General features: G+C 47.6%; 1 protein-coding gene across 1 annotated transcript in view; it reads left to right on the forward strand.

Moving 5' to 3' along the window:
• Window positions 1-24,425, forward strand: part of dtd1 (D-aminoacyl-tRNA deacylase 1) — a 102,547-nt gene that overhangs the window by 71,453 nt on the left and 6,669 nt on the right. The window contains exon 5 of the mRNA XM_078405583.1: window positions 11,162-11,336. Within this exon, the coding sequence (XP_078261709.1) occupies window positions 11,162-11,317 (156 nt within the window). The 3' untranslated portion in view covers window positions 11,318-11,336. The remainder of the gene's footprint in view (window positions 1-11,161; window positions 11,337-24,425) is intronic.

Raw genomic sequence — 24,425 nt, forward strand, 5'->3', positions numbered from 1 at the left:
AAGCATCATTACACCAGTCACATCGTGACGAGAGGCCAGTTAAATTCAGCGGCGGGTCTCTCTGTCCTTACGTCTGGCACCGGGGAATCCATGAAGTGTTTACCGCAAGTCACATCAATGCTGCATGCCATTTTGTACCTGGTATGTTCTGCTCACCATTGATTGTCAATTAGGGCTCAGTGTACTGTGCTCTCGGCCTGTAACATAAAAGATCGCCGGTTCAAGTCCCGCTCCAGTCCCGTTTAGTGCAAGGTAAAGTCCGATTAAAGATTAAAGAGGGTCTCTCTCCAATGAGGTAGATGGTAGGTCAGGTCTGCTCTCTAGTTGGCGATAGGATGGTTCACTTGCCTGATAACAGTTGAGAAGAAACTGTCCCTGAATCTGGAGGTGTGCGTTTTCACACTTCTGTACCTCTTTCCTGATGGGAGAGGGGAGAAGAGGGAGTGACCGGGGGGGTGAGACTCATCCTTGATTATGCTGCAGGCCTTGCCGAGGCAGCAGAAGTGTAGATGGAGTCAATGGAAGGGAGGTTGGTTTATGAGTTAGAATTATCGGAATAGGATAGCGGAGTCAGGGGGTATGGGGAGAAGGCAGGAACGGGGTACTGATTGAGAATGATCAGCCGTGATCACATTGAATGGTGGTGCTGGCTCGAAGGGCCGAATGGCCTCCTCCTGCACCTATTGTCTATTGTCTATTAAAAGATTGAAATCCTGAGGGAGAATAAGGTTCAAAGGTTTAACTTATTTCCCTTGAAGTTAATGGATTAAGAGGCAATCTCATTCAGGTGGTTATAATGATGAAAGCATGGTGTTGGAATCCAGAACAAGGAGAGCAGGAAGTCCGGGAAGTAGTGGTACTGCCTCACAGCTCCAGTGACGGAGGTTCGATCCTGACCTCCGCTGCTGTCTGTGGAGTTTGCACCTTCACCCTGTAACTGCACGGGCTCTTTCTTGGCCGCTGTAAATAAAGTTAGTGTCAAGAAGAATTAAATGGGGAATTGATGGGCACGTGTGAGAGATTAAGTCAAGTCGTCAAGTCAATTTTATTTGTATAGCACATTTAAACACAACCTAAGTTGACCAAAATACTGTACATCAGTGCAGGTACTAAAAAAGAACATACAATATTAAGTTGCGTTTAAAGTTAAGTTTGGGCGAAATGAGGAGCGGTGGAATAAGGGCTGATAATTTTTAAATAGAATGGGCGATGCATGGCGGTAGAGTTGCTGCCTGACAGCGCCAGAGACCCAGGTTTGATCCCGACCACGGGTGCTATATGTACGGAGTTTGTACCACATACGATGGCAAGCACTTTGATTTTGTTATCTGAAGATAAATATGGCAGTTTTCCGTGCTGTTAGCCTTGTATGAACACTTATTTGGCCACTTTTTGCAGATCTGCCTTTTCAGTTGTCTTATTTAGGAAGAAAAGTGATTAACTTTCTTAAGCCTGTTGGTAGAGTTGCTGCCATACAGCTCCAAAGACCCAAGTTTGATCCTGACTATGGGTGCTGTCTGTACGTAGTTTGTACGTTCTCCCTGTGAATGCGTGGGTTTTTCTCCGGGTGCTCTAGTTTCCCCCCACACTCCAAAGACGTACGGGTTTGTAGGTTAATTGGTAAAGTTGTAAATTGTCCCTAGTGTGTAGGATAGTGCAGGGTACAGGTGATTACTGGTCGGTGCGGATTTGGTAGGCCGAAGGACCTGCTTCCACGCCACACTAAAGATATATTTGTTACTGTGGTGACTGATTGCATCACTGGGCTTATTTTAGCAAAGGCAAGTCAAAATTCCTCCAAAGGCGTTCTTTCATCTGTGCAGCTTGCAATATTCATCTGTCAGAATAATAAAAATGAGAAAGCTTTGATTTATATACAGCGCAGGAGGAGAGCGCTTCCAACAAATGGGAGGATATTGAGTGGTGTGGAGGAACAGAGGGACTTTGGGGTGTGTGTCCACAGATCTTTAAAGTTGACCGGTCAGGTCGATAAGGTGACCTTATCATAGGTCAGGGCATTGAGTATAACAGTCCGGAAGTCAGGATGCAGCTTTATTGGACTTTGGTTCGGCCGGATTTGGAGTGTTGTGCGCAGTTCAGGTCAACCCCATTTCAGGAAGGAAGTGGAGGCTTTGGAGAGGGTGCAGAAGAGGTTTTCCAGAATGAAGTATGTAAGAAGGAACTGCAGACCCTGGTTTACACCGAAGATAGACACAAAATGCTGGAGTGACAGCGGGACAGGAAGCATCTCTGGAGAGAAGGAATGGGTGACGTTTCAGGTCCAGACCCTTCTTCTGAAGGCTCGCAATCCGAAACATCCATATTCCTTCTCTCCAGAGATGCTTCCTGTTCTGATGAGTCGCTCCAGCATTTTGTGTTTACCAGAATGATGCCTGGATTAGGGGGTATTAGCTGTAGGGAGAGGTTGGAGCCAAGTGGATTGTTTTCGCTGCAACGCCGGAGGTTGCAGGTAGGCCTGATAGATGTATATAAAATCATGAGAGGCACAGAACATGAGAGGCATGAGAGCGTAGACAGTCAGAACATTTTTTTCCAGGATGGAGGGTATACATTTAAGGTAAGAAGGGCAAAGTTTAAAGGAGATGAGTAGTCAAGTTTTTGTTTACCCAGAAGGTGGTGAGTGTATGGAACCAGGGACGGTGGTTAAGGTAGATCTAACAGTAGCATATAAGAATCGTTTAGAAAGGCATATGGATATGCAGGGAATGGAGGGATATGCATTGTGTGGAGGCAGATAGGAGTTGGCCTTGGCATCATGCACGGCACAGACATTGTGGGCCGAAGGGGGCCTGTTCTTGTGCTGCACTGTTCTATGTTCTAAAGCGGAATCCCAATCAGAAAGACGACAACCTCCACTGTCCTCTGCCTCCTATCACCAAGCCAGTTGTGGATCCCATTATTCAGTTCATCTTAGACCCCATTTGCCTTCTGGATTGGTACAGCAGTGTAACTGGTAGAGCAACTGCCTCACAGCGCCAGAGGCCCAGGGTCGATCCTGACCTTGGGAGCTCTCTGTGTAGAGTTTGCACGTTCTTCTCCCTATAACAAATTGCCTCCAGTATGTCGGGAGTGGATGTGAACGTGGGATAACTTGGAACTAGTGTGAGCATGTGATCGATGGTCAGTGTGGATTCAGTGGGCCAAAGGTCCCGGATAGTTTTGTTTAGTTTAGTTTAGAGATACAGCGCGGAAACAGGCCATTCGGCCCACCGAGTCCGTGCCGACTAGCGATCCCCATACACTAGGAACAATTTACAATCTCTACCGACGCCTACAAACCTGTACGTCTTTGGAGTGTGGGAGGAAACTGAAGCACCTGGAGAAAACCCACGCGGTCACGGGGAGAACGTACAAACTCCAAACAGACAGCACCAGTAGTCGGGATGGAACCAGAGTCTCTGGCGCTGTAAGCGCTGTAAGGCAGCGACTCTACTGCCATTTCACCCAATGCTTCCCCGGTTCTCTGTACGAGGGAGTGGCGGAGAACACAAAGAGTCAGAACGCTTGACCAAGTGAGAAAAGTGATGGTGTCTGTCAAAGCCGTCAGAAAACCACTCTGCATGTCGGCATGGTATAAGCCGTGTGGATATTGCACCCTGACACTCTTAAATGAGTGATTCACAATTACATTGATTTTGTTAAATTTTGAGATCCATTTCTTGTGACACGAGAAATCAATTCCAATTGCCTGAAACCCCCTCAGTCTTTGCAGAGTGATGACTTTATTAATTCCTAACAACGTTCTTTGTGATTTCCTCTGGTGCTTTCAGGGACAAAGCTGTGATGTATTTTTTCCCCGTAATTGCTGCACTGCGTGCATTTCACTGGCCTTCAGACTTCACTTTAGACTTTAGAGAGACAGCACGGAAACAATCCCAAAGATAGACACATAAAGCTGGAGTAACTCAGCAGGACAGGCAGCATCTCTGGAGAAAAGGGATGGGTGACGTTTCGGGTCAATCCCTTTGGCCCACCGAGTCCGCCCTGACCAGCGATCCCCTGACCAGCAATCCACTAGCACTACAGGTGCTCCCAGCCTTACGATGCTTCGACTTATGATATTTCGACTTTGCGATGGTACAAACGGCAGCGACCCGTAGCAAGCCGCCGCACGCGTCCGACCACGTGATCGCGTGTATTCAATGCATTTCGACTTACAATATTTTTGGTTTCCGATGGGTTTGTCGGAACGTAAGCCCATCGTAAGTTGAGGAGCACCTGTATTCTACGCGCCATTTGCAATTTTTACCGAAGCCAATCAACCTACAAACCTGCACGTCTTTGGGGCTTAGTAGGAAGCCGGAGATCCTGGAGAAAACCCACGCGGTCACGGGGGGAGAACGTACAAACCCCGTAGAGACAGAACCCGTACTCAGGATCGAACCTAAGGCAGTAGCTCTACCACTCTGTTGCAAAGCATGTTGTTGGTAAATAGATGCGTGACAGGAGGAGGAGATTATTTTGGGTGACGTTTCTGGTCGGGACCCTTCTTCAGACTCTGTCTGAGGGTCGCTCGTACAATGAGTCACGCTCTCCTGGCCTCCAAGGAGCGGGAGCGCGCGGCCATGGTGTCACAGAGGGGCCGGCCTGCTCTTTGTCCCCCAAAGTGCAGACTCCGAAGTTTGACGAAGGAGCCCGACCCTGTGAAGGAGGGTCCCGACCCTGAGAGTTTGAGATCCTGAGTCGAAATGCATTGAATACACGTGGTCGGAAGCGTGCGGCGGCTTGCTACGGGTCGCTGATACTGATACTGGGCCTGCAATAGACAATAGACAATAGGTGCAGGAGTAGGCCATTCGGCCCTTCGAGCCAGCACCGCCATTCAATGTGATCATGGCTGATCATTCTCAATCAGTACCCCGTTCCTGCTTTCTCCCCATACCCCCTGACTCCGCAATCCTTAAGATCTCTATCTAACTCTCTCTTGAATGTATTTAGAGAATTGGCCTCCACTGCTATCTGAGGCAGAGAATTCCACAGATTCACAACTCTCTGACTAAAAAAGTTTTTCCTCATCTCTGTTCCAAATGGCCTACCCCTTATTCTTAAACTGTGGCCCCTGGTTCTGGTCTCCCCCAACATTGGGAACATGTTTCCTGCCTCTAACATGTCCAACCCCTTAATAATCTTATACGTTTCGATAAGATCCCCTCTCATCCTTCTAAATTCCAGTGTATACAAACCTAGTCGCTCCAGTCTTTCAACATTTGACAGTCCCGCCATTCCGGGAATTAACCTAGTAAACCTACGCTGCACGCCCTCAATGTCAAGAATATCCTTCCACAAATTTGGAGACCAAAACTGCACACAGTACTCCAGGTGCGGTCTCACTAGGGCCCTGTACAACTGCAGAAGGACCTCTTTGCTCCTATACTCAACTCCTCTTGTTATGAAGGCCAACATTCCATTGGCTTTCTTCACTGCCTGCTGTACCTGCATGCTTACTTTCTTCAGCACTCGCTGGAGGTTAGAAGGGTGAGAGGGGACCTCATTGAAACTTACCGAATAGTGAAAGCCCTGGATAGAATGGATGTGGAGAAGATGTTTCCACGAGTGGGAGAGTCTGGGTCCAGAGGTCATAGGAACTACCCTTACCAAGGAGATGAGAAGGAACTTCATTAGTCAGAGAGGGTGGTGAATGAGGGTGGCTGTGGTGGAAAAGTCTGGGGATATTTTTAAGGTGGCGATTGGCAGATTTTCGATTGGTACGGGTGTCAGGGGTTACGGGGAGAAGGCAGGAGAATGGGGTTGAGACGGAAAGATAGATCAGCCATAATTGAATGGCGGAGTAGACTTGATGGGCTGAATGGCCTTATTCTGATCCTAGAATCTATGAACATACGACCCAAAACGTCACCCATTCTTTTTCTCCAGAGATGCTGCCTGACCCGCTGAGTTACTCCAGCACTTTGTGTCTACCTTCGGTATAAACCAGCATATCATATCATATCATATCATATATATACAGCGCGGAAACAGGCCTTTTCGGCCCACCAAGTCCGCGCCGCCCAGCGATCCCCGTACACATTAACACTATCCTACACCCACTAGGGACAATTTTTACATTTACCCAGCCAATTAACCTACATACCTGCACGTGGGAGGAAACCGAAGATCTCGGAGAAAACCCACGCAGGTCACGGGGAGCATCTGCAGTTCTTTGTTCCTATTTTGTTACCAGGCCTGGGTCTCATCTTGATACAAAGTCAAGTCGTTTTATGCAGTGTCTCTGTTCTCTTGTATGCTGTGATTTCCATTGATCATCCAAAATGTTGCCTCCACTTGAAGCTGCCAGTGATCCATTAATGACCGTGCTGTTACTCGATGTTCATTGGAGGAGCTCACCATTAAATCAGCAGCTATTGCAACATGGCGAGAAAATGGTGCAATGATTTTTAATATAATACCACAGGAAGTGGTGGTGATCATATCCTTCACTCTTAGTTCAATGGGGTTGCAAAGGAAGAACTGCACTAATTGTATCCTTAAAAGCTTTGTGATGGAATTATTTTTAATAGGTTTAGATTAATAAACAACCGAGTTGATCAGAAGCATTTTAGAGCCCGAAATAGGCCCTTCGGCCCAACTTGCCCATGCTGACCAAACTGCTCCATCTACACTAGTCCCACCTGCCCATGTATGGCACATCTATCTATATACTCAAGCTCTCGTTTGTTTGTTTGTTTGTTTGTTCCTGAACTGCAGCCAAAACGGTACACGATAGCGCGACAATTTTAGGCCCACCTTACTCACCGTCGTCCCTTTGGTGCTAATGGAAGAAGCTTCATTGAAATCGGTGTTATATTTTTAAAGTTATTCACATTTTAAAGTTTAAATCTTTCTCCTAGGGAGGGAGGGGAAGGGGGGAGGGAGGGAGGGGGGAGAAGGGAGGATAAAGGGGATTGAGGGGGTGGAGGGAAAGGGAGGGGAAGGAGGGGAGGGAAAGGGGAGTGGAGAGAGGGGGAAGGGGGGAGAGGGGGAGGGAGAGGGAGAGGAGGGGAGGGAGAGGAAGGGGAGGGAGAGGAGGAGGGGGGAGGGAGGGGAGGGGAGGGAGGGGAAGGGGAGGGAGAGGGGGGGGGGGAGAGGAGGAAGGAGAGGGTGCTGCACCAATGCAGGAGATGTTTGGGCCCAAAGGGTCCACTTGGTCTAGTTTCCCTCTAAACCTGTCCTACCCACATGTACCTGTCCAAATGTATTTTCAATGCTGTTATAGTACCTGCCTCTGCTACTTCCTCTGGCAGCTCGATCCATAAACCCACCTCTGTGTGAAAACTTGCCCCATGGGTTCCTCCTCTTAAATCGTTCCCCTCTCACCTTAAACCTATGTCCTTTTGTCTAGTCTTTTGTTTTGTCACTTCTGTCTCTTCTTTCTTAACGGTTTTGTCTTCCCTTTTGAGTAGCGGAATCAAGAACCAGAGGACATGGGTTTCAAGTGAGCGGGGAAAGATTTAATAGCAAACCGAGGGGTAACCTTTTCACACATAGGGTGGTGTGTTATGGAACGATCTGCCGGAGAAGGTAGTCAAGGCAGGTACTGTCGCAATGTTTAAGAAGCAATCAGTCAGGTACATGGGATAGGACAGGTTTAGAGGGATATGGGCTAAACGCAGGGAAGTGGGACTAGCGTAAATGGAACATGCTGGCCGGTATGAGCATGTTGGGCCGAAGAGCCTGTTTCCACGCTGTAAGACTCTATAACTCTTTGACTCTAAGACATTACAGTTCCCAGCATAAGTGTAAAATTACCCAGAGAGACAAAGGCAGATGCTTATTACCAGAGAGAGAGAGAAAATATTGATGGCCATTGATGATCAAATTTGAAAGAGTATTCTATCCAAGGCTAAATTTAGAATCACGAAAATGGATATTGATTAGTTTTCTGTCCAGTCAATAAATAATGAATCTGCTGGATCACTTTAAAAGGAATTGTAATAATATCTAATGCAGGTATAAGTGGAGGGATTTGGTAAGCTTGCACATGAGGCTCTCCATTAAGTTATCAAAACCAATAATAATTATGATATCACAGAGGTTTGATATCACAGCAGCAATTCTTGTGGGGTCTTCCATCATTCCTATCAAGTTGTGTGCAGTCTTTATTTATTATTAGTGCAACATGGAAACATACCATTCAGCTCACTGAGTCCATGCTGAGCATCAACCACCCATTTAGAGTCATAGAATCATAGAGGGATACTGTATGGAAACAGGCCCTTCGGCCCAACTTTCCTACACCGGCCAACATGTCCCAGCTACACTAGTCTGTGTTTGGTCCATATCCCTCCAAACCTGTCCCATCCATGTACCCGTCTGACTGTTTCTTAAACGTTGGGATAATCCCTGCCTCAACTATCTCCTCTGGCAGCTTGTTCCATACACCCACCACCCCTTTATGTGAAAATGTTACCCCTCAGATTCCTGTTAAATCTTTTTCCCCTTCACCTTAAACCTATATCATCTGGTCCCCGATTCACCGACTCTGAGCAAGAGACTCTGTGCATCTACCCGATCTGTCCCTCTCATGATTTTATACACACTCTTTTATACAAGATCACCCATCATCCTCCTGCCCTCCAAGAAATAGAGTCCCGGCCTACTCAGCCTCTGCCTATAGCTCACACCCTCTAGTCCTGGCAACATCCTCGTCAATCTTCTCTGTTCCCTTTCCATCTTTGCTATAACGTTGTGCCCAGAACTGAACACGATACTATAAATGTGGCCTCACCAACGTCTTATACAACGGCAAATAATTTACATTGCATTTGCATGAATCGGACTCGAGCTCCTTTCGTTCTCCCTCATTCTGTATCAACGCACAACCTACAGCCGCAAATAAACCTACCAAGGACCAAATCGTCGGCATACGAAAGCGAGCCAGAACATCCATGCTGTTACTGGGAAAACGTGCAAACTCCACACAGAGAGGGCAGGATTGAATCCGGGCGACCAAAGCTGGGAGGCAGCGGCTCCTCGCAGAGTTTGCTGGTGTTGGAAGAGGTGGGGAAAGAAGGGGAAAAATAATCCAGTCCAGGGGCAGTAACAAGGGATGGATGGCGACACAAGGAACTACAGATGCTGGAAACCTGAGCAAAACACAAAGTGCTGGAGTAACTCGGCGGGTCAGGCAGCATCTGTGGACAGGCTTTGTTTCAGGTCATGACCCGTCTTCAGAAAACGGATGGCAATGCTTTCCCTTAGAATAAGCTGAAAGTAAGTCACCATTATCTGATGGTTTCACAGAATGCTGGAGTAACTCAGCAGGTCAGGCAGCATCTAGGAGAGAGGGAATGGGTGACGTTTCGGGTCGAGACTGAATCAGTCTGAAGAAGGGTCTCGACCCGAAACGTCACCCATTCCCTCTCTCCTAGATGCTGCCTGACCTGCTGAGTCAGACTGAATCAGTCTGAGTCAGACTCAATCAGTCTGAAGAAGGGTCTCGACCCAAAACGTCACCCATTCCTTCTCTCCTAGATGGTGCCTGACCTGCTGAGTTGCTCCAGCATTTTGTAATACCTTCGATTTGTACCAGCATCTGCAGTTATTTTCCTACATTATCTGATGGTTCATATTTAACCAAGGAGAGAATCCCAACTCAACGCTATTCGTGTTATTCCTTTTATCGTGGATCGATTGTAGCCATGTATAGTCTTTCCGCTGACTGGTTAGCACGCAACAAAAGCTTTTCACTCAACCTGTTTCACGTGTACACGTTTCACTGTTTAGTTGAGTTGAGTTTAGTTTATTGTACACCTGACAATAAACTGAACTCAATCTCAACTTGGCTCATTGAACAGATCGAAGATGGACACAAAAAGCTGGAGTAACTCAGCGGGTCAGGCAGCATCCCTGGAGAAAAGGAATAGGTGCTATTTTGGGTCATGACCCTTCTTCAGACTGAGAGTCGGGGAAAGGGAAACGAGAGATATTGTAGGTGACATACAGAGATTTAGAACAAATAGACAATAGGTGCAGGAGTAGGCCATTCAGCCCTTCGAGCCAGCACCGCCATTCAATGTGATCATGGCTGATCATTCTCAATCAATACCCCGTTCCTGCCTTCTCCCCATACCTCCTGACTCCGCCGTCCTTAAGAGCTCTATCCAGCTCTCTCTTGAAAGCATCCAGAGAATTGACCTCCACTGCCTTCTGAGGCAGAGAATTCCACAAATTTACAACTCTCTGACTGAAAAAGTGTTTCCTCATCTCCGTTCTAAATGGCCTACCCCTTATTCTTAAACTGTGGCTCCTGAAAGACATTCAAAAAGGTTACAATGGTCCATTGTAATCTTCCCTGTCCCGCCTGCAACTGGTCCAAAACGCCGCAGCGAGACTCCTGACGGGTACCCGTAAAAGGGACCACATCATCCCGATTCTGGCCTCTCTCCACTGGCTCCCTGTACGGTACAGAATCAACTTCAAGCTCCTCTTATTCACGTATAAAGCCCTAAATGGACACTCCCCCCCTACATCAAAAATCTTCTAACCCCCCTCTATAATTCCAGGTCCCTCAGATCGGCCGACTTGGGGCTATTCACTATCCCGCGGTCTAGGCTTAAACTCAGGGGTGACCGCGCTTTTGCGGTTGCAGCTCCTAGACTGTGGAACAGCATCCCTCTCCCCATCAGAACTGCCCCCTCCATCGACTCCTTTAAGTCCAGGCTCAAAACATATTTCTACTCCCTAGCATTTGAGGCTCATTGAGGAGGCGCTGTGAACTGTTTGCATGCTACTGTATGTTTTCATTTTTTTTCTATTGGAACCTAATCAAATGTACAGCACTTTGGTCAACGTGGGTTGTTTTTAAATGTGCTATACAAATAAAATTGACTTGACTTGACTTGACTTGACATTGTTGGCTGTGGGCTAGATTCCTCTGACTCTCAGCCTGAAGAAGGGTCTCGGCCAGAAACGTCACCTATTGCTTCTCTCCAGAGATGCTGCCTGTCCCGCTGAGTTACTCCAGCACTTTGTGCCTGTCTTCGGTTTAAACCAGCATCTGCAGTTCCGTCCTACGCTCATTGAATAGATCGTTGCAAAGACCCATGTTGCCCAAGGTTACTGCTTAAATCTGAAGAGACGGACAATCTGTTGTTGCACAGAAGGCCCGTATGTGATAAACCTCTCTTTTATGTCCCTACAGTTAACAAAATTGGAAAAGCAGCAGCAGAGAAAGGAGAAGACAAGAACTAAAGTACCTTCGGAGTACACCAAGGAGAAAAGTTACTCTCGCAGCAAGGATGATCCCAGTGCCAGCAGTGGTGCGGACGGTGATGTCTCCTCAGAAAGGGAGCCCTAACTCTCCTCCGCACACACTGGTATGTATGTGGTCCGCGGCATGCTGGCGAAGTCAGAGAGTCAGACAGCAGGCAAACAGGCCCTTCGGCCCAACGTGCCCATGCACACCAAGATGTCCCATCTGCACAAGTCCCACATTTGGCCCATAGCTTCCAGAATTTCCTATCAGTGAGGAATAACGAAAGTTTAACGGAGATGCGTGTGGCAAGTTGTTTTCCCAGGGTGCAAAAATGTTCAAGACTGGAGGCCAATAGCTATGAAGTGAGGGGGGGGAAAGTTTAATGGAGATGCGTGGGGCAATTGTTTTCACACAGGGAGTGGTGGGGGCCTGGAATGAATTGTCATCGGTGCTGTTGGAGGCAGATATGATAGTGGCGTTTAAGGGTCTTTTAAATAAGCACATGGAAGTGCAGGAAATGATGAACTTATGAAATAGAGGGATGTGTAGCATGTACAGACAAACAAGATCGGTTTAACTTGACATCATGTTCGGCACAAACATTGTGGGCCGAAGGGGCCGTTCCTGTTCTGTACTGTTCAATGTTCTATGGCCAAACTAAAGTGCAGGCGAAGAAACATTGGAATCTTCCATCATGTTGACCTGAATATATTCAGACAAACCACCTCCCAACTTTCCAAATCCCTGGCCGCACAACTCCAGTGTGTGTGCAATCTGCATCGGTGTACGATCGAGGGCACAGAGAGAGGCCATTCAGTCCCTCAAGCCCGTTCTAGATCAGAGCTGATAGTACCTCAATTCTACTTTAGACTTTAGAGATACAGCGTGGAAACAGGCCCTCCATCCCACCAGGTCCGCGTCCAACCAGCGATCATACCGTGCAGTAACCTGCACACTCCAGGGACAATTTTACAACTTGCCGAAGCCATTTAACCTACAAACCAGCGCGTCTTTGAAGTGTGGGAGGAAACCGAAGCACCGGAGAAAACCCGCTCGTTCACAGGGAGAACGTGCAAACTCCGTACAGACTGCACTGTAGTCAGGATCGAACCCAGGTCTCTGGTGCTGGAAGGCAGCAACTCTACCGCTGCGCCCTAGTGAGACCACAGCTGGAACACTGTGTGCAGTTTTGGTCATGCAAATTTGAGGAAGGACATTCTTACTATTGAGGGAGTGCAGCGTAGGTTCACAAGGTTAATTCCCGGAATGGCAGGACTGTGGTATGTTGAAAGACTGGAACGACTGGGCTTGTATACTCTGGGATTTAGAAGGATGGGAGGGGATCTTATTGAAACATATAAGATTATTAAGGGATTGGATACGCTAGAGGCAGGAAACATGTTCCCGGTGTTGGGGGAGTCCCGAAGCAGGGCCCACAGTTTAAGAATAAGAGGTAGGCCATTTAGAACGGAGATGAGGAAAACCTTTTCACTCAGAGAGTTGTGAAGCTGTGGAATTCTCTGCCTCAGAAGGCAGTGGAGGCCAATTCCCTGGATGCTTTCAAGAGAGAGTTAGATAGAGCTCTTAATGATAGCGGAGTCAAGGGATATGGGGAGAAGGCAGGAACGGGGTACTGATTGTGGATGATCAGCCATGATCATGGTGAATGGCGGTGCTGGCTCGAAGGGCCGAATGGCCTACTCCTGCACCTATTGTTTATTGTCTATTGCCACTGCTTGCCACGTCTCCATAGCCCTTAATGGTCTCGATTTTAAAAAAAAATACAGCATGCCAAAATAAAATTGTACTGTCAATAAAGCACTTCTGCTTATTTAACAGAAAGTTGACAATGTTAATTTGCAGAAAATTGACGGAAAGCAAAGACCTCTTGTGAAAGATGATGTAGTTGGTGTGTTGTTCCAGTCGGTTTGCCTGGAGCTGATGAAACACGTAGCGATGATTAAAGCTTCGGGAAGTGAAAGGAAAAATCTGTCATTTCAGCAGACTCCAACAGCTTACTGATATGCCCAGGCAATCCCTGCAGGTTATTTAGTTTAGTTAAGAGATTCTGTGCGGAAACAGGTCCTTCGGACCAACGAATCCGCACCGACCAGCGATCCGGGGGAGTAAGAGGCGACCGTGGCTGACAAGGGAAGTCAAGGACAGTATAAAACTGAAAGAGAAGGCGGATAGCATTGCAAAAAGATAAGTGGGAAGCCAGAGGATTGGGAAGCTTTTAAAGAACAAGAGGAGGTAACTAAAAAGGCAATACAGGGAGAAAAGATCAAATACGAAGGGAAGCTGGCCAATAATATAAAAGAAGGATAGCAAGAGTTTCTTCCAGTTATTTATTTATTCGTGCTATCACACAACTGCAGGATTCCCAAATAGTTAACTTGCAAGTTGAATTGGTAGTAAGGAAGGCAAATGCAATGCTAGCATTTATTTCAAGAGGGCTATAATACAAAAACAGGGTAGGTCCGGTCGCATTTGGACCTATTGTGAGCTATTTTGGGCACCACATCGAAGGAAGGATGTGCTGCCTCTGGAGAGGGTCCAGAGGAGGTTTACAAGAATGATCCCAGGAATGAGTGGGTTAACATATGATGAGCGTTTGACGGCACTGGGCCTGAACTCGCTGGAGTTTAGAAGGATGAGGGGGGACCTCATTGAAACTTGCCGAATGGTGAAAGGCCTGGATAGAGTGGATGTGGAGAGGATGTTTCCACTAGTGGGAGAGTCTAGGACCAGAGGTCATAGCCTCTGAATTTAAAGGACGGTCCTTTAGGAAGGAGATGCGGAGGAATTTCTTTAGTCAGAGGGTGGTGAATCTGTGGAATTCTTTGCCACAGAAGCTGTGGAGGCCAAGTCAATGGATATTTTTAAGGCAGAGATAGATTCTTCATTGATATGGTGACAGGGGTTATGGGGAGAAGACAGGGGAATGGGGTTAGGAGGGAGAGATAGATCAGCCATGATTGAATGGTGGAGTGGACTAGATGGGCCGAATAACCCAGTTCTGCTCCTATCCCTTATGATTCATGTACACTAGCACTGTCCTGCACACAAGGGACTATTTACAATTTTACCAAAGCCATTAGCCTACAGGTTCCCCGCACACCAGCACTTTCTGACACACAAGGGACTATTTACAATTTTACCGAAGCCATCGGCCTACAGGTTCCCCGCACACCAGCAATTTCTGACACACAAGGGACTATTTACAATTTTACCAAAGCCAATTAGCCTACAAAACCTGTACGTGTTTGGAGTGTGGGTGGAATCCGGAGGTCCCAGAGAAAACCTCTGCAGGTCACGGGGAGAACGTACAAACTCTGCACAGACAGCACCCGTAGTCAGGATCGAACCCGGGTCTCTGGCGCTGTGAGGCAGCAACTCTACCACTGTGCCACTGAGCTGTTTCTTTGGTATAAAAGCCATACCATTCTTCTGTAGCCCAATAGTTTAAAAAAATCATGACAAGCATTATTTCTTCATAGCACCCACCATTATTTAGCCTTGGAATCTCCTGCCCTGGTGGATTGCTTCAGGCTAACGCTGGGGATATTTGCTGGAGATGGAAGCTTTTAATTCATTGTGAAAACAAGCCTGCCGACGGTGTGAGAAATAAAATAAGCCGAAGGAGACCTGGTTTTGAACGTGTGCCCGTGTGTGAAATATCTGTCAGGCTTATCGTGCAAGTTAATTTAGTGTCGGGTATAAGCTCTTGCGCTTGGGAAACTATTTTGAGGTGTTTAGGTTATTTCGTTAAAAGTGATTATTTAATAAAGTGATTTCATATTGAAAGTAGGGAGGTATTGTTACTTTCAGCTTAGTTTAGAGATACAGCGCGGAAACAGGCCCTTCGGCTCACCGAGTCTGCGCCGACCAGCGATCAACCTGCACACTAGCCCTCCTACACACTAGGGACAGTTTACAATTTTGACCAAAGCCAATGAACCTACAAACCTGTACGTCTTTGGAGTGTGGGAGGAAACCGGAGCACCCGGGGAAAATCTGACTGCGTGCCCCATTGCCACCTGCCCCTCAGACGACAATGAACCATTCTACATGTCCTTACCATCGTCTGCTTTGATCAGTCGTTTTCGCACCTTCCCCTTCCATTTCTCTAGACTCCCTCTCCCCTGACTCAGTCTGAAGAAGGGTCTCCACCCAAAACGTCACCCATTCTTTCTCTCCGGAGATTGTGCGTGTCCCGCTGAGTTACTCCAGCTTCTTGTGTCTATCCGCAGGGAGACTAGGACTGTATAAACTACTCCATTCTCCGTTCTTAGCCAGGCCCAACGGACAATCTGCTCGAGGTGGGAGCTGGTGGAAACCAATGGGTCAAATATCCTTTGGCTGAGAGTAAATGACAATAGACAATAGACAATAGGTGCAGGAGTAGGCCATTCAGCCCTTCGAGCCAGCACCGCCATTCAATGCGATCATGGCTGATCACTCTCAATCAGTACCCCGTTCCTGCCTTCTCCCCATACCCCCTTACTCCGCTATCCTTAAGAGCTCTATCCAGCTCTCTCTTGAAAGCATCCAACGAACTGGCCTCCACTGCCTTCTGAGGCAGAGAATTCCACACCTTCACCACTCTCTGACTGAAAAAGTTCTTCCTCATCTCTGTTCTAAATGGCCTACCCCTTATTCTTAAACTGTGGCCCCTTGTTCTGGACTCCCCCAACATTGGGAACATGTTTCCTGCCTCTAATGTGTCCAATCCCCTAATTATCTTATATGTTTCAATAAGATCCCCCCTCATCCTTCTAAATTCCAGTGTATACAAGCCCAATCGCTCCAGCCTTTCAACATACGACAGTCCCGCCATTCCGGGAATTAACCTAGTGAACCTACGCTGCACGCCCTCCATAGCAAGAATATCCTTCCTCAAATTTGGAGACCAAAACTGCACACAGTACTCCAGGTGCGGTCTCACCAGGGCCCGGTACAACTGTAGAAGGACCTCTTTGCTCAAATGAGTTGATTTGGAATCTAAATCCATCAGGGAGGAGGGAACGTTAGCTTAGCATTAGTACCTCAGAGCAGTCAGGAGGCTGTGGCAACACTTGACAGGTATGGCATTCCAGAGCGTCAGTCTGGAAGCATCTCAGCTCTTGAACTATAGGTATGGCGTTCTTGCAGCCTGTGTGTGGACAGGAGACTAGGAGGAGAATATTGGAGGACCACATGTTACAAGGAATGTAGGAGTGGAGGGAGACGGTATCTATGGGAGACAGATACAGGCAGGAGCATGAGTCACAACAACAGGGGAAAGACCCAGTTGTCAAGCTGAAAAGGGTACAGAGAATATTTACGAGGAAGTAGTATCTGGATGAGCGATAGAATTGTCAACGCGTAGAAGGCTGGTGACCAAGAGCTGAAGGGTGGAATGGATGGGTACTCAACCTGACATGGTGGGCAGGAGGACCTGTTTCTGTGCTGCACAACTCATTGACAAAAACAATGATTGAAGACGTTGGCGAAGCCACATTTACAGTATTGCTTCAGTTTTGGGGGCAACAAGTTGTAGGAAAGAGGGTGACAAGCTTGAAAGGGTTCAGAGAAGATAAACCAGGATGTTGCCAGGACTCGAGGGACTGAGCTGTAGGGAGATGTTGAGCAGGCGGGGACTTGATTCCTTGGAGCGCAGGAGGATGAGGGGTGATCTTGTAGAGGTGTACAAAATCATGAGAGGAATAGATCGGGTAAACGCACAGTCTATTGCCCAAAGTAGGGGAATCGAGAACCAGAGGAGATAGGTTTAAGGTGATGGGGGGGAAAGATTTAATGGGAGCCTGAGTGGTAAAGTTTTCACACATAGGGTGGTGTGTGAAAGGAGCAAGCTGCCGGAGGAGGTAGTTGAGGCCTCATTTAAGGGACGTTTGGACAGGTACATGGACATAGGGTGGGCTTAGAGGGATATGGGCCAAAAGCAGGCAGGGGGGACTAGTGCAGATGGGGCATGTTGCTTGGCCTGGGCTGGGCGAGTTGAAGAGCCTGTTTCCACGCTGTATGACTCGAATAACCCAGCATTCGGGCTATTCCACCTTCTCATTTTCGGGCTCCAAGGTGGCGCAGCGGTAGAGTTGCTGCCTTACAGCGCCAGAGACCCGGGTTCGATCCTGACTACGGGTGCTGCCTGTACGGAGTTTGTACGTTCTCCCCGTGACCCGTGTGGGTTTTCTCTTCGGTTTGCTCCCACGCTCCAAAGACATACAGGTTTGTAGGTTAATTGGCTTGGTAGAGATGTAAATGTAAAATTGTCCCTAGTGTGTGTCGGGTGGTGTTAATTTGCGGTGTTAGCTGGTCGGTGCGGACCCATAAGGTCATAAGGAATAGGAGTAGAATTAGGCCATTCGGCCCATCAAGTCCACTCTGCCATTCAATCATAGCTGATCTATCTCTCCCTCCTAACCCCATTCACCTGCTTTCTGCCCAGAAACCCTGACACCCGTACTAATCATGAATCTATCCATCTCTGCCTTAAAACTATCCACTGACTTGGCATCCACAGCCTTCGGTGGCAAAGAATTCCACAGATTCACCACCCTCTGACACCCCGTACTAATCAAGAATCTTATCAATTTTCCACCTTAAAAATATCCATTGATTTGCCCCCCACAGCCGTCTGTGGCTGTGACTCGGTGGGCCGAAGGGCCTGTTTCCACGCTGCGTCTCTAAACTAAACTAATTTTGAGAGGCTCACTGCCCCTTGCTAGCGACGGATTTGAAGAGGCGGGCTGCACTCTGCCACCAGTTGACTATCCTCTTTAATAATGAATCCCTCAGCCAGCCCCCTCCAAGTCTTGTTTACTTCCAGCCGTTAACTCAGGTATGCATGCGTTCAAGAGAGTCGATGTTCCACGTCTGACTTTGAACTGCGGAGGGGGGGGGTGGTTAGTAACACCAGTGTACATCGGCCCTATAAATGTCATTTAGTTTCCCTCAGTGGAATAAAAATGAAGGTAAGCATTTGATCTGCCATCTGCCCAGCTATGTGATATAATCTCAGCGTGGCTGTGCGCCTGCTTATGTGGAGTGACTCACTGTTTATGTAACAATGTTTTTGGGGGGGGAGAGATAACTGCTCGGACCGGCCAGTGTTTTAAATTGCAGTGTCGATTGTGTTTATGGTAGCAAATTCATGGCCTTTAATTCCCATTGAGGGTGCCTGTGCAAATTCCACAAGTCCTAATATAAGAAAATAACTGCAGATGCTGGTACAAATCCAAGGTATTTATTCACAAAATGCTGGAGTAACTCCACGTCCTAAGCTCACTTCCACAAGTTCATAAGCGACAGGAGCGGAATTAGGCCATTCGGCCCATCAAGTCTACGCTGCCATTCAATCATGGCTGACCTACCTCTCAACCCCATTCCCCTGCCTTCTCCCCATAACCCCTGACACCCGTACAAATCAAGAATCTGTCATTCCCCACCTTAAAAACATCCATTGACTTGGCCTCCACAGCCGTCTGTGGCAATGAATTCCACAGATTCACCACCCTCTGACTAAAGAAATTCCTCCCCATCTCCTTTCTAAAGGAACGTCCTTCTATTCTGAGGCTGTGGCCTCTGGTCTTAGACTCTCCCACGAGTGGAAACAGCCTCTCCACATCCACTCCATCCACTTCCGCTATTCGGTAAGTTTCATTGAGTTCCCCCCCCCCCCCCCCCCATCCTTCTAAACTCCAGCGAGTACAGGCCCAGTGCCGTCAAATGCTCCGCATGTTAACCTAATTATCATCATATCATATCATATATATTCAGCCGGAAACAGGCCTTTTCGGCCCACCAAGTCCGTGCCGCCCAGCGATCCCCGTACATTAACACTATCCTACACGCACTATGGACAATTTTTACATTTACCCAGCCAATTAACCTACATACCTGTACATCTTTGGAGTGTGGGAGGAAACCGAAGATCTCGGAGAAAACCCACGCAGGTCACGGGGAGAACGTACAAACTCCTTACAGTGCAGCACCCGTAGTCAGGATCGAACCTGAGTCTCCGGCGCTGCATTCGCTGTAAAGCAGCAACTCTACCGCTGCGCTACCATGCCGCCTCTGGGATCACTCTCGTAAACCTCCTCTGGACTTTCTCCAACACCAGCACATCCTTCCTCAGATATGGGGTCCCAAAACTGCTCACGATCCACCAAATGTGGTCTGACCAGTGCATTTTAAAGCCTCAGCATCCCTGTTTTTATATTCTAGTCCTCTCGAAATAAATGCTAGCTTCCCGACAACATAGACTACATAAACGTTATTCCCTTATCCTGCATCATCGGTGCACTGTGGACGGCCCGATTGCAATCATATATTGTCTTTGCACTGACTGAATAGCATGCGACAAAAAGCTTTTCACTGTACCTCAGTACACGTGACGACAATCTAAACTAAACATTCTCGTGTCGGAAGGAACTGCAGATGCTGGTTCAAATCGAAGATAGACACAAAATGCTGGAGTAACTCAGCGGGACGGGCAGCATGTCTGGAGAGAAGGAATGGGTGACGATTCGGGTCAAGACCCTTCTTGTTGGTCTCCTCTGCACACTTTTCTGTGGTTTGATCTTTTTTCTCTCTCTGTCGTGTTTCTGAATGTGCATGACTGTCAGAGATTCCACAAGCATTCCAGATGTTTGACAGCTATGACAGGCAGAGAGCGTGAAGCACAAACTTGTGCCGTGCATCTGTTGGGATCAATGCCCTGTTTTGATGCTGTATGAAGTACAACTCACAAGTTCACACGAGTAGAATTAGGCCATTCGGCCCATCGAGTCTACTCCGTCATTCAATCATGGCTGAACTCTGCCTCCTAATCCCATTTTCTGCCTTCTCCCCATAACCCTTGACACCCGTTCTAATCACGAATTTGTCCATCTCTGCCTTAAAAATATCCACTGACTTGGCCTCCACAGCCCTCTGTGGCAATGAGTTCCACAGATGAATTACCCTCTGACTAAAGAAGTCCCTCCTCACCACCTTTCTAAAAGAGCGCCCATTAATTCTGAGGCTATGACCTCTGGTCCTAGACTCTCCCACCAGTGGAAACATCCTTTCCACATCCTCTCTGTCTATGCCTTTCATGCCAATTCACTAAAGACTCTGAGTTACAGAGTCGTACAGCGTGGAAACAAGCCCTTCGGCCCATGTTGGAACGCAGGAAGATGAGGGGTGATCTTCAAGTAACCCTTGCATCTTCTCTCTCTCTCTCTCTCTCTCTCTCTCTCTCTCTCTGTCTCTCTGTCCGTCTCCCACTCTAGTTGTGTACTAGTTTCACTGTCGTCCTGGTTAGTTTCATTGTCTGTATAACTCATTAACACCTAGCCCACAGCCAACAATGGACCGTTTCTTTGATCATCGTTACTGGTTTTGCATTTCTTTCATTCATTTGTTCTATACCTCTATTTCACCGTCTATATCTCTCGTTTCCCTTTCCCCTGATTGTCAATCTGAGGAAGGGTCTCGACCCAAAACGTCACCTATTGCTCATCTTCAAAGATGCTGCTCGACCCGCTGAGTTACTCCAGCTTTTTGCGTCTATCTTTGGTTTAAACCTGCATCTGCAGTTCCTTCCTGTAAAAGGATGCCACTCGTAGGCAGAGTCTTTTACTATATAAGTTTATTAATGACACTACACATACATTATGCCCTAGCTGTCCGTGGTCATCACTGGCACTAGAGAGCGAGCTGGAGGTGGGGAAGTTACAATTATACCAGAGACAATGGGGAGTGGTTAGTAGTGGTGAGGTCACTATGTTAAAGGAACATGCACTGATCTACATCCTTCCTCTTGGAAACAAAGTGACCACAGAAACAAAGTGACCAGGTATATGGATGGGAGGGGATTGGAGGGTTATGGTCTGAGAGCAGGTAGATGAGACTAGGTCAGAGAAAGTGGTCGGCGTGGACTGGTAGGGCCGAACGGGCCTGTTTCCGTGCTGTAATTGTTATATGGTTATATATATATTTCATAGGTCGGGGCATTGAGTATTAAAATGTCAGGATGTCCTGATGCAGCTTTACAGGAAATTGGTTAGGTCACATTTGGAATTGTTTAGTTTAGATTTTTTTAGATTTAGAGATACAGCGCGGAAACAGGCCCTTCGGCCCACCGAGTCCGCGCCGCCCAGCGATCCCCGCACATTAACACTATCCTACACACACTAGGGACACTTTTTACATTTACCCAGTCATTTAACCTACAAACCTGCACGTCTTTGGAGTGTGGGAGGAAACCGAAGATCTCGGAGAAAACCCACGCAGGTCACGGGGAGAACGTACAAACTCCGTACAGACGGCGCCCGTAGTCAGGATCGAACCTGAGTCTCCGGCGCTGCATTCGCTGTAAGGCAGCAACTCTACCGCTGCACACGTTATTGTTATGTGTGCCGAGGTACAGTGAAAAACTTTAGTTGAGTGCTATCCAGTCAGCGGAAAGACAATACATGATTACAGTCTGATTAACGATAGTCCAAGGGTCTCCAGTGAGGTAGATAGTCGCTCATAGTGCCCTCTAGTGTTCAATAGGATGGTTCGGTACAGTCAGGTCATTCCATTGCAGGATGTGGGGGCTTTGGAAAGGGTGCAGAAGAGGTTCGCTAGAATGTTGCCTGGACTAGAGGGTATCAGCTGCACAGAGAAGTTGGACAGACTTGGATTGCTTTCTCTGGAACGAGGATACCTGATAGTGTAGATATGGGAAGAAAGCAGGATCGGGGCACTGATTTTGGATGATCAGCCACGATCATATTGAATGGCGGTGCCGGCTCGAAGGGCCGAATGGCCTACTCCTGCACCTATTTTCTCCGTTTCTATGCAGGCCTAGATAGGGTAAACAGTCAGAACCTTTTTTTTCCAGGATGGAAGAAATTAAATTAGAAACAGAAACATAGAAAAATAGGTGCAGGAGGAGGCCATTTGGCCCTTCGATCAAGCACCGCCATTCATTGTGATCATGGCTGATCATCCACAATCAGTAACCTGTGCCTGCCTTCTCCCCATATCTCTTGATTCCACTAGCCCCTAGAACTCTATCTAACTCTCTTTTAAATTCATCCAGTGAATTGGCTTCCACTGCCTTCTGTGGCAGCGAATTCCACAAATTCACAACTCTCTGGGTGAAAAAGTTTCTTCTGACCGCAGTTTTAAATGGCCTCCCCTTTATTCTTAGACTGTGTCCCCTGGTTCTGGACTCGCCCAACATTGGGAACATTTTTCCTGCATCTAGCTTGTCTAGTCCTTTTAGTCTCTATAAGATCCCCTCTCATCCTTCTGAACTCCAGTGAATACAAGCCTAGTCTTTCCAATCTTTCCTCATATGGCAGTCCCTCCATCCCAGGGATTAACCTCGTGAACCTACGTCGCACTGCCTCAATAGCAAGGACATCCTTCCTCAAATTAGGAGACCAAAACTGCACACAATACTCCAGATGTGGTCTCACCAAGGCCCTATACAACTGTAGAAGGACTTCTTTGCTCCTGTGCTCAAATCCTCTCGTTATGATGGCCAACATGCCATTAGCTTAATTAGGGTGGCACAGCGGTGGAGTTGCTGCCTTACAGCGAATGCAGCGCCGGAGCCCCGGGTTCGATCCTGACTACGGGTGCCGTCTGTACGGAGTTTGTACGTTCTCCCCGTGACCTGCGTGGGTTTTCTCCGAGATCTTCGGTTTCCTCCCACACTCCAAAGACGTACAGGTGTGTAGGTTAATTGGCTGGGTAAATGTAACAATTGTCCCTAGTGGGTGTAGGATAGTGTTAATGTGCGGGGATCGCTGGTTGGCGCGGACCCGGCGGGCCGAAAGGGCCTGTTTCAGCGCTGTATCTCTAAACTAAAACTAAGTACTTGAGGGCATAGCTTTAAGGTGAGAGGGGTAAAGTTTAAAGGAGACGTGTGGGGCAAGTCTTTTTTGCACAGACAGTGGTGAGTGCCTGGAATGTGCTTCCAAAGGGGAGTGGTTGAGGCAGATATAATAGTGGGATTTCAGAGGGGTTTGGATAGACAATAGACAATAGGTGCAGGAGGAGGCCATTTGACCCTTCGAGCCAGCACCGCCATTCAATGTGATCATGGCTGATCATTCTCAATCAGTACCCCGTTCCTGCCTTCTCCCCATATCCCCTGACTCCGCTATCCTTAAGAGCTCTATCTAGCTCTCTCTTGAAAGCATCCAGAGAATTGGCCTCCACTGCCTTCTGAGGCAGAGAAATTCACAGATTCACAACTCTCTGACTGAAAAAGGTTTACCTCATCTCAGTTCTAAATGGCCTACCCCTTATTCTTAAACTGTGGCCCCTTGTTCTGGACTCCCCCAACATTGGGAACATGTTTCCTGCCTCTAACGTGTCCAACCCCTTAATAATCTTATACGTTTCGATAAGGTCCCCTCACATCCTTCTAAATTCCAGTGTATACAAGCCTAGTCGCTCCAGTCTTTCAACATATGACAGTCCCGCCATTCCCGGAATTAACCTAGTAAACCTAGGCTGCACGCCCTCAATAGCAAGAATATCCTTCCTCAAATTTGGAGACCAAAACTGCACACAGTACTCCAGGTGCGGTCTCATTAGGGCCCTGTACAACTGCAGAAAGACCTCTTTGCTCCTATACTCAACTTCCCTAGACAGAGAATGGAGGGATGTGGATTTTGCACAGGTAGACAATGGATGATATTGGCATCATATTCGGCACGGACCTCATGGGCCAGAGGGTCTGTCCTTGTGCTGTACTGTACTAAGTTCTGTGTTCCTTGGGATCTGGAAGGAAACAGAGGCACCAGGGAGAATATGCAAACTCAGCACATTAAGACAGGTCTGGATCCAACCTTGACAGCCGTAGTTGTCGGGTTGTAGCATTCACTACTGACGGGTGTCAGGGGTTACAGGGAGAAGGCTGGAGAACGTAGTGAGGAGAGATAGATCAGCCATGATTAGATGGTGGATTAGACATGATGGGCCCCGAATGGCCTAATTCTGCTCCTCGGACTTATACGAGCCTAAAAACTACTGCGTTACTATTACGGCTACTGTTAATGTCTGCAGCGCACAATTATATTCATGATAAAATGTCACTGAGCAGTTGGTATAAATGCAGGTAAGCTTCATTTCTCTTCACCGAAGGCTTCATGCTCTGGTTGGCTCGGGTTGGTGATGTCACAAAACCATTGACGTTTTTTCTTTCTCTCTTCCTTTA

The sequence above is a fragment of the Rhinoraja longicauda genome, chromosome 9, assembly GCF_053455715.1.
Source record: "Rhinoraja longicauda isolate Sanriku21f chromosome 9, sRhiLon1.1, whole genome shotgun sequence".
Lineage (NCBI taxonomy): Eukaryota > Metazoa > Chordata > Chondrichthyes > Rajiformes > Arhynchobatidae > Rhinoraja > Rhinoraja longicauda.